The 11,379-nt window shown below is 42.9% G+C and overlaps 1 protein-coding gene across 1 annotated transcript in view; it reads right to left on the reverse strand.

Moving 5' to 3' along the window:
- Positions 1-1,376: 1,376 nt before the first annotated feature.
- LOC309693919 (uncharacterized protein) overlaps positions 1,377-11,379 on the reverse strand; it is a 13,070-nt gene continuing 3,067 nt past the window's right edge. Inside the window, exon 2 of the mRNA XM_082513564.1 lies at positions 1,377-6,692. Coding sequence (XP_082369690.1) covers positions 3,343-6,690 — 3,348 coding nt within the window. The 5' untranslated portion in view covers positions 6,691-6,692 and the 3' untranslated portion in view covers positions 1,377-3,342. The remainder of the gene's footprint in view (positions 6,693-11,379) is intronic.

Below are 11,379 nucleotides of genomic sequence, written 5' to 3' on the forward strand. Positions count from 1 at the left end.
TGCTACACCTCCGGGTGCCAAGTCTATGAAGCGCCTTGAGGTGACTTTTGTTGTGATTTGGCGCTATATAAATAAAATTGAATTGAATTGAATTGAATAGAAATTTTTGTTAATATCTTTAAAATAATAGTGGCACAAACAAAAATTTTAGCAGCACAAACCAGCACAAACGTTTGACATCAATTTTGTTTGATTTGGGTAATGTGGGGGGGCTGGTTGACCTTTTGACCTTTACATTTTCATTAATATCTTTAAAACAGAAGCAGCACAAACGACAATTTTAGCAGCACAAACGTAGCACAAACGTTTGATACCACTTTTGTTTGATTTGAAGAAGGTGGGGGGGCCAACTTCACTCACATTCGTTGAAAGCCAGGATCGTAATCGTGATTAAAATTCGATTAATTGAGCAGCCCTACTTACAGCTACTTCCGCGCAACTGATATAAGGTGCGGTAAGCTGAACACAGCTTCAACCGTCTGTTTGCTGAAAAATAGTAATGCGACCGCATTTCTTCTTAGTAACTCTAACGGCGTTGTAACGATATTAATAGAAATTAGTTAGATTACTCGTTACTGAAAAACGCCGTTATTCCCATCACTGTTAATCTGCAGCTGTTTATGATGATGTAATAAAATGTTAAATATAAGATTGTGTTACTAAATCAGTAATAAATCAGAAGTCCAATGTTACCACACTACCAGTATATTTAACAATGATGTGCACAGTTTATGAGCTCTTTTTTATTTCCTTGAGAAACAACAATACTTCTTCCAAGGTAATAACTGTTCACAGCATTAAATCAGCTGATCATAATTTTTAAATGCAGCATCTGATGACATCAGGCCGGCTCTGTCATCATCCCATCATGCTGTGAGGTTGTGGTTTCAGTGCAATCCACAAACTGCAGCCAGTTTCATCTTTCAGGCCATCACTGACTACATTCCTGTGACCACAGATACAGTTGACCAGCATGCACTGCACAGTGATCACAGCTGTAGAACCTGCAGCTCTAAAAGTGAAACCTTTGCAGGACTTTGTAAAACTTTATCCTCCAGGTTCTCAGACAGATCAGCTGATCTTGTGTGGATGATAAACTCTGCACCTATTTCTGTGATCCTCGGGGATTTTTCTGCCATGTCACAGTATTTGAAAAAAGTTCACACCACAAATTTTTATCAGTTGTTGAACATAAAAAACATTTAGAATTTTACTATTAGTACTGAACCCCCCCCCTCCAAAAAAAATAATATCATAATGAATTAAATTAGTTCCAGATATCAGATGCACCTTCCTGCCCCACAGTCAGAGACACGTTGGATCATGCTGCAGCTGCGACGACTGAAACGTCAGAAGGAAAAACTCAACTATAGAAATCAAATAAAACAACTCTGACTTTTTATTGTTTGAAATCAGCTTAATGTTTTTCACACAGAACAGAAAATATATTAATGCAACAGACAGAAACTTGTAGGTAAGAGAAAAAAATTAAAACAATAATAAAGACATGCTCACAAAAACAGATTTTATTACACTTACGCAGCAGGTCTTTGCTTACTAGGGCTGGGTTTTGATTATCGATTTATCGATTAAAATCGATTCTGGCTTGGATAACGTGAAATCGATTCTTTAAAATCCTGAATCGATTTTTTAATATAAATTTATTTTGCGCGAAACGCCAGAATCTCTGGTGAAACCTCACAAAATTTCAACAAACCCCAAACAGCTGAAACAGTAAATGAGAGCAGGAACACGGCTTCTGCACAAAGACGTAAACACAAAGCTCGGACCGCGGATCAGAGTCCGTGAGATGTGACTTTCTCACCGACGGCACGGACACGGTCGGGCTGAAAGCCGACAGCTCGCTGACTCTGATCTGTCGGCGGGTCCACGCTTTGTGTTTAGCCCTTTATGTGCTGATTCTAAAGCTGTTAGTTTGATGTCTCTCCAAACAATATTGACCGAACCAGCAGCAAAAGAAGATCCAAACTACACTTCACATAAACATCATCATGAATTCACTCTGACTTTTGCTGTTTTGTCACGAAATAAAATCACACTTCATGCACAGCTGTCTCTCTACTTCAAGAACAGTTTCCCGTCTAAAAATCTCTTTTCTTCATTATTTGCTTGCTTGTTACGCACAAGTCTACCGTTGTTTACAGGCTGTCGGACGCTTTTTTTCCTTTTACTTACTTCCGAAGAGAAAACTCTCCGCTGTGTCTCTAATAAAAACCTCTGTAACTTTGCTCTGCTTCACTTCAGCAGCATCAGGTAATGTTCATATGTTGATTAATGGTTTTCTTTTGTTTTCGATCTACTGCAGAATATTTTTATAAAATCCCAGGCCAGGAAAATCACCTTCATGTTTTTCTGGGTTTTATCCTCAACTACTTTGACACAAAGGCCTCTGCTGTGATGCTCACACCTTTGATAAAGTCTCACAAGTGTCAGCTTCCTTTTTATAGACATAAAAATATGGAAATGTACTGATGCATGATCTGAATTATAATATTTCTCACTGTCTGAGGCAAAATTTCCCCGCTTCAAAGCGAATCAAATCGATACTAGAAATCAGTGACGATACCCAGCCCTATTGCTTACTGTAGATATGTTTTATCATGTAAACATTTGCAAATGTAATTTTCTGTCCATACTTTTCATTTTCCATCATCTCTTTTTTGCCCACTGCTAAGAAAATATACAGCGCTGTAAATAACTCTTTATACTCTTTCACTATTCTTAAACTTTGCAGTGTTTATATTTGATCTTTTTTTAACTTTAGGACGAATTAATTGTGTTTGTGGAAATCTACTTGGGAAAATCACAGACTCTTATTGTGAAGGAATTTGATCCAAACTCTCATGTTTGTGCTGTCAGTATGTTTTACTATTTTAGGAGAACAGCTGAATTTGTATTAGTTCACTTTCCTATTACAGCACATGCAGGGTTCAGTGTTCATGCAGAGCTGAAACTATCTGACATAATGTGACATAAAACAGGGCGATCGTGGCTCAAGAGTTGGGAGTTCGCCTTGTAATCGGAAGGTTGCCGGTTCGAGCCCCGGCTTGGACAGTCTCGGTCGTTGTGTCCTTGGGCAAGACACTCCACCCGTTGCCTACTGGTGGTGGTCAGAGGGCCCGGTGGCGCCAGTGTCCGGCAGCCTCGCCTCTGTCAGTGCGCCCCAGGGTGGCTGTGGCTACAATGTAGCTGCCATCACCAGTGTGTGAATGTGTGTGTGGATGGGTGGATGACTGGTTGTGTAAAGCACTAGTCCTTAGGGACTAGAAAAGCGCTATATAAATACAGGCCATTTACTTGTTAAAAAATAGTCTGAAACGACTAAAAAGGTTTTAAAGCTTCAAAACTTTTGAAAAAACTAAAACCGCCCGTTCCTTGTATGTCTCTCAGTGCTCCAACTCGTTCCTCCCAGCCTTGTTTGGTCTCTGATCTTTCTCCGTTAATAAGCAGCTCGAAGTACTCTTCAGTGGAGAGAGGGTTTGGCTTCACTGATATCTCTCTCAGTCTGTCCAGACACTCAGCAGATTTCTGCAGTAGTGTCTTCACCTCATTTCGCAGACGACACTTTTCATCCCACAGGTTTGATCTCAGTCCTTCAACAACTGTCTGATCGTTGTTGGTTTTTGGATATTTTTCTTTCAGCTCTTTCACTGTTTGTTTCTCTCTGACTCTCTGATACTCCCAACTGTACTTCTGTAAAAAATGTACATTAATGTGACATTTGCCTGGACACTTGATGCAGAATCCATGTGATGCAGCTTCTTCACAGCCTTCTTTCTCTGAATCCCTGGATGTGGAGGAGGGATAGTAACAGGTGACATGACACTGCTGACAGTTGATGAGGAAGTTTCCTTTACCAGAAATACGAGCTTTATAAGGCTTCATGACAGCGACTGTAAACTCAGGGTTCTTATTTCTGTTGATTTCTTCCTCGTGTTCACCAAGTTTTTGTCTTGTGTTTTCTAACTCTTCAAACCTGGCTAATCCAAGTTTAATCTGCTCCTGCAAATCTTCCACTGAATCCTCGAGCTGCTTTCTTCCTCTGAGGACCTCCTGTGTCAGTGTCAAGCTTTTAGTTTGAATCACATTCAGAGCAGCAAAAAATATCTCCATGCTTTTCGTCCCCATGTTCCAAAACATCTCATTAAAGCTAATATCAGCATTATATTCATCATGATTATATTGTTCTTCATCGTCATTGTAATTGTCATCAACAGCATCATCTGTGCGTTTTTTGACACATGTGTTTTCTGCAAACAAGGCTGAATTATTGAACTTGAAGTGAACCGGCAGCCCGTCTTTTGTTTTAGGACATGGGACACCTGAAGCTTTTACTGCGTCTAGAACTGGAGGACGTTGGCTGTTTGTGAATGTCACCAGGATCCTGATGTTTTCTGCCACATCTTTGCCAAAGATTGAGAGCACTGAATCAAACACATATTTCTGTGTTGGTGTGAGTCGTGCTAAAGCAGCCTGAGCTACAAAACACACAGCATCGATTTCACTGACACCATGTGAGGAAGAGAAGAGATTACGTAGCTGCTCTGTGATCTCTCTGTCTCTTTCTATGCCTCTTGTATCTCCAAAGCCTGGAGTGTCAATAATGGTCAGAGAGAACGGGATTTGAAATCCATCCTGGTGGTTGATTTTGTAAACAGTGACTTCAGAGGTCTGACTGTGAGCTCGTGATGTTGACTGATCCTCATTAATGAATTTAAACCTGAAACTGTCCTCCCACTCGACACCAACAATGTAGTTGATCATCCCATCGATCAGAGTGGACTTTCCTGATCCAGTCGTTCCAAAAAGCATTATTGTACGATTCTGCCTCGTGCTTTCTTCTCCAAAGTTAAACTTCCTGCATCCATCTATGTTCATGTGTTCTTCTGTCAGAGGCAGTTTGTAAACTGAGGGAGAATCAGATTTGATCTTTTCACTTTTATCTCTCAGTTTTTCTGCCAAACATGTTTCTTTGTTTCTGCCACTTGAAGTTGTTTTAATAGAAACTTGATTATCCGGCCCGACACCTGCTGAGGTCACTGCTCTGCATCTGAACACATACTCTGTGTTTGGCTTCAGATCTCTCACTGTGACTTCTTCAGCCTTTGCTTCTGTCTTCTGCTGCCGTCCATCCTCTCCACTGACACAATACTCAACAGAGTAGGAGGTGATGTTCTCTGTTCCAAATCTGGGTGGAGAAATCTTCAGTGTCACACTGTTGTGGTTTATGTCAGCTGCAGTCACAGTTTCAGGCTTTGAAGGAGGCTCAAAGTTCTCACTGACAGTAAATCCACCTTCATAAAGGTGGATGCTGGAACCTTCCTGTGTCTCATTAGTTAACCCCACTGTCAGGAACTTCATGTTCTTGTTCTCCTCGTTGGCCTCTGCAAAATCACTGAAGAGTTTTGCTTTCCTCCTCATTTCATCTGTTACTTCTTTTGAGGCGTACCATTGTTCCTTCTCTACATCATGAGTGTGAGGATCTTGAAGGTCTGGGTTGGTTTTTCCTTTTAAGTATCTTGATAAAGCTGAGAGGTACGGTTCATCCTTTCCCAGAGAGGTGAAAACAAAACACACAACATGCTCTTCTTCGTACAGATGATTTTCAGATGAGATGATTGTGGTGTTTTTCATGTTTTTGGTGACAGATTTTAAGATTCTGATTTCTCTCTCTTTACAGTCCATCCACTTGTTCAGGTTTTTGCTGCTGAAAGGTGAAGAATGTCTCTTCTTCAGGATCTCTGCAAGCTCAGCTTCCTCTTCTCCTCCTCCTCGGATTGATGGAAGCTTCTTGGCCAAAGTCTGTTGGAATTCCAGCTTGAACTCAGAGCACATTTCTTTGAAAGTTTTCATTTTCTTACCAATCTGTAGGAACTGCTGTGCAATGCTGGTTCCCAGTACATCATTGGACCTCATTTCCAGCTCACTGAAGTCCTCCAGGACTCTCTGTGCTTCTTGAACTAATCCTGTACTGATCTGACGGACGAGTTTAGCAGCAGAAGAATCTAAAGCTGTCAGTGGCAGCAGCCAGACCTTCACTGGTACAGCTTTGTCTCCCAGTAATCCTGGCAGGCTTTGGTAGACTTCTGCTGCATCTTGAAAGGTTGTTGGTGGTTTTGGAAGACAGAAGTCTCCATAAAACCTGCAGGAGAATTTATGAACACTTTCTTTGTCCTTGTCTTCCATCTTCAGGGAACCTTCACCTCCTATAGCACATTTTGGAATCTTGTTGATGGTCACCTTCAAGTTGCCCTGAACATCTTGATGATCTTCATGTTCAGAAACTTCACGGTCAAACACAAAGAAAGCTTGTGCTCCATAAAGAATAGCTGTGACTACATGTGTTGCTAAGCCTTGATCAAAAACATATGGATGCTTCACGTTTTCTCTTCCAAGATGATTCATGGACAGCTCCTGGATCTTTGTGGTTGCCTTGTACTTCAGTGTTACTCTGGCCTGATTTCTGGAAGATTTACTATCATTCAGATATTTGGCAGATCCATCAACCTGAACCAGTCCACCCAGGAAACTTGCCTTCAGTGAAGCATCAACATTTAGAGCTGAAGATTTGTCTGAAATTGATTCAGATGCAACAATTTCAAACTCATTAGAGGCCTGCGGTCTTTCTCCAACATCTTTCTTCAGGTCATCACGATCCCACAGAGTCATTCCTGTAAAAGAAGAAGCAACAAAAGTACTACCAGGACTCCATCAATTAAATCACACTCTAAAATAAATGTTAAAAAATTATTTTAAAAAATGTGAATTTTAAAATAAATAAACAGAGCGGTGTCTTTCTATGAGCAAACTTGTCAAACTTTTGCTGTTGATTTTTTTCATGACTATCCTTGTTTTTTTTTTCATCTCTTTTTGTGATATTCACCAAAATGAAATAAAAATAGTAAATGAAGCACAAATATTTTGTTTGTCTGGATGAACCAGATTAACTGAGTTCTTTCAGATGAAGAGTTCAGGCTCTGCATCTGAGTTTTCAGTATTTAAGATAATGACAGTAATAATATCAAAAATGGCAGTTTGGATTTTCGTGAGGGAAACGTTCTAATAACTAATTTAGTGACGCCACTGTCAAAAGACTGCATGTTACTGATCAGCCAATCAGTGACATGCAGTTGGTACTAAAAAAGTATCTGGTACCAGGTATTACCAGCTAATGATGAAATCGTAAAGACTGAGTCGACTCAAGCCAACCTGAGTAGCTCCAAATGGAAAAGCGCTCTAAGAGTTGGAGCGGGTTTCCAGGTGTTGCATCATGGCTGCCAACTTGTTATTATAGTGACTGACTTTACTCATGAGGATCAGGGAAGATGTTCTTATCCTTATCTTAGCTTTAGGCCCTGTCAGTTGCACATTGATTACAGCAGTTAGTTAGAGCTTGTTTTTGTTGTTGTTGTTTTTTCTTTTACAAAAAGGCATAAATAGAAGTCAGAAGCAGGAATAATAAAACCTCGGCTGTTTCCACAGGACTTCAAACACTAATCTGCTAGAATCCAACAACTTCGAGCAAGCAGCAGGTTTTAATTCTGTTTGAAGGCTCAGTTTGAACCTTCTTTGAGAATTGTAAAAATAAAAATTAGCAGGACAAAGGAACAGTCCGGATCACTTTAACACAACTGGGTGCAGTTAAAACCACGAGACAATCTGTGGAGCTGAAACTTGGAAATGTTAAAAAAATACAGTTCCTCTGGGTGCCACAAGGCTCCAAAAGGCAAAAGGGAGTCAGTCCCCAGAGTCATATGTGTATATATACATATATATGTATATATACACATATATATGTATATATACACATATACATACATATATATACACACATATATACGTATATATACATACATATATGTATATATACATACATATATACGTATATATACATACATATATATACACACATACATATATATACACACATACATATATATACACACATACATATATATACACATATATATATATATATGTATGTATATACGGAGGGAGGTTAGCCAACTAACGGAGTTGCAGAAAGGTGCGACAAATAAGGTGCCTAAGAAATACAGCAAGCTGTCCATACCTGAGGCCTTGGAAACTGCCAAGCAAAGACTCACAGCCTTGGCCAGCCGCTTGAGGAGGTACACCAGAGAGATAGAAGGCAGGAGAATAAACCAGCTGTTCTCCACAGAACCAGCAAAGGTGTACTCTCAGTGGCAAGGGAACAATAAGAGAACAGCACCACCAAGGCTGGAGACGGAGCAATACTGGAAGAGCATATGGGAGAAGGATGCAACCCATAACGGCAATGCTCAGTGGCTAGTGGATCTGAGGGCAGACCACAGCGACCTCCCTGAACAGGGTCCAGTAACCATCACAGTGGCAGATATCCAAGAAAGGGTCTCCAGTATGAAGAGTTGGACAGCACCATGGCCCGACATGGTTCACGCCTACTGGCTGAAGAAGCTGACTGCACTCCACGAGCGTCTGGCAGCACAAATGAACCAGCTGCTAGTTAACGAGAGACACCCGGAATGGCTAACTGAAGGCCGGACGGTCCTGATCCCCAAGGACCCCAAGAAGGGACCGGTCCCCTCCAACTACCGACCAATAACCTGCCTCAGTACTACATGGAAGCTCCTGTCAGGCATCATATCGGCTAAGATGAACAGGCACATGGGTCAATACATGAGCGGGACACAGAAAGGAATTGGCAAGAATACCAGAGGTGCAAAACACCAGCTACTGGTAGACAGAACAATCAGCCGAGACTGCAAGACCAGACTGACCAACCTGTGCACTGCCTGGATTGATTACAAGAAGGCCTATGACTCTATGCCCCACAGCTGGATACTGGAATGCCTAGAATTGTACAAGATCAATGGGACCCTAAGAGCCTTCATCAGGAACTCAATGGGGATGTGGCGTACAACACTAGAGGCCAACTCCAAGCCCATAGCACAAGTTACCATCAAGTGCGGGATCTACCAAGGAGATGCTCTGTCCCCACTGCTGTTCTGCATAGGCCTGAACCCCCTCAGTGAGATCATTAACAAGACTGGCTACGGATACCGACTACGGAACGGAGCAGTTGTCAGCCACCTCCTGTACATGGATGACATCAAGCTGTATGCCAAGAGTGAACGAGACATCGATTCACTGATCCACACTACCAGGCTATACAGCAATGACATTGGAATGTCGTTCGGACTGGAGAAGTGTAGTCGGATGGTAACAAAGAGAGGGAAGGTAGTCAGAACTGAGGGGATTGAACTACCAGAAGGCAACATTGCAGACATAGAGGACAGTTACAAGTACCTGGGGATCCCGCAGGCAAATGGGAACCATGAAGAGGCCGCTAGAAAGGCTGCAACCACCAAGTACCTGCAGAGGGTCAGGCAAGTCCTGAGGAGTCAGCTGAATGGTAAGAACAAGATCCGGGCCATCAACACATACGCCCTGCCCGTGATCAGGTACCCTGCTGGGGTAATAGGCTGGCCAAAGGAGGAGATAGAAGCCACTGACATAAAGACAAGAAAGCTCCTTACCATGCATGGAGGGTTTCACCCCAAGTCCAGCACCCTGAGGCTGTACGCTAAGCGGAAGGAAGGGGGCCGGGGACTGGTGAGTGTCAGCACCACAGTCCAGGATGAGACAAGGAACATCCAAGAATACATTGGGAAGATGGCCCCAACTGACCGAGTGCTCAGTGAATACCTCAGGCAGCAGAAACCCAAGAAAGAGGAGGGAGACGAGGAACCATCATGGAAGGACAGGCCCCTGCACGGTATGTACCACCGGCAGATAGAGGAGGTGGCTGATATCCAGAAATCCTACCAGTGGCTGGACAAAGCTGGACTGAAAGACAGCACAGAGGCACTAATCATGGCAGCACAAGAACAAGCTCTGAGTACAAGATCCATAGAGGCTGGGGTCTATCACACCAGGCAAGACCCCAGGTGCAGGCTGTGTAAAGATGCCCCAGAGACAATCCAGCACATAACAGCAGGGTGCAAGATGCTAGCAGGCAAGGCATACATGGAACGCCATAACCAAGTGGCCGGCATAGTGTACAGGAACATCTGTGCCGAGTATAACCTAGAAGTCCCGAGGTCAAAATGGGAGATGCCCCCAAGGGTGGTGGAGAATGACCGAGCTAAGATCCTGTGGGACTTCCAGATACAGACGGACAAAATGGTGGTGGCTAACCAACCGGACATAGTGGTGGTAGACAAACAGAAGAAGACGGCCGTAGTGATCGATGTAGCGGTTCCGAATGACAGCAATATCAGGAAGAAGGAACACGAGAAGCTGGAGAAATACCAAGGGCTCAGAGAAGAGCTCGAGAGGATGTGGAGGGTGAAGGTAACGGTGGTCCCCGTGGTAATCGGAGCACTAGGTGCGGTGACTCCCAAGCTAGACGAGTGGCTCCAGCAGATCCCGGGAATAACATCGGAGATCTCTGTCCAGAAGAGCGCAGTCCTGGGAACAGCTAAGATACTGCGCAGGACCCTCAAGCTCCCAGGCCTCTGGTAGAGGACCCGAGCTTGAAGGATAAACCGCCCGCAGGGGCGCGCTGGGTGTTTTTGTGTTTTTCATATACATATATATACATATATACACATATATATATATATATACATATATATATATATATACATATATACATATATACATACATATATACATACATATATATATATACATATATACATATATATATATACATATATACATATATATATATATATATATATAGGTCCCTCATCCTATTCATGTAGCCCCTTCCGCCGGGGTTACTTGCGTAGTAGCATGGATGTACATGGATGACATCAAGCTGTATGCCAAGAGTGAACGAGACATCGATTCACTGATCCACACTACCAGGCTATACAGCAATGACATTGGAATGTCGTTCGGACTGGAGAAGTGTAGTCGGATGGTAACAAAGAGAGGGAAGGTAGTCAGAACTGAGGGGATTGAACTACCAGAAGGCAACATTGCAGACATAGAGGACAGTTACAAGTACTTGGGGATCCCGCAGGCGAATGGGAACCATGAAGAGGCCGCTAGAAAAGCTGCAACCACCAAGTACCTGCAGAGGGTCAGGCAAGTCCTGAGGAGTCAGCTGAATGGTAAGAACAAGATCCGGGCCATCAACACGTACGCCCTGCCCGTGATCAGGTACCCTGCTGGGGTAATAGGCTGGCCAAAGGAGGAGATAGAAGCCACTGACATAAAGACAAGAAAGCTCCTTACCATGCATGGAGGGTTTCACCCCAAGTCCAGCACCCTGAGGCTGTACGCTAAGCGGAAGGAAGGGGGCCGGGGACTGGTGAGTGTCAGCACCACAGTCCAGGATGAGACAAG

The sequence above is a fragment of the Aulonocara stuartgranti genome, assembly GCF_965226115.1.
Source record: "Aulonocara stuartgranti genome assembly, chromosome: 18".
Taxonomy (NCBI): domain Eukaryota; kingdom Metazoa; phylum Chordata; class Actinopteri; order Cichliformes; family Cichlidae; genus Aulonocara; species Aulonocara stuartgranti.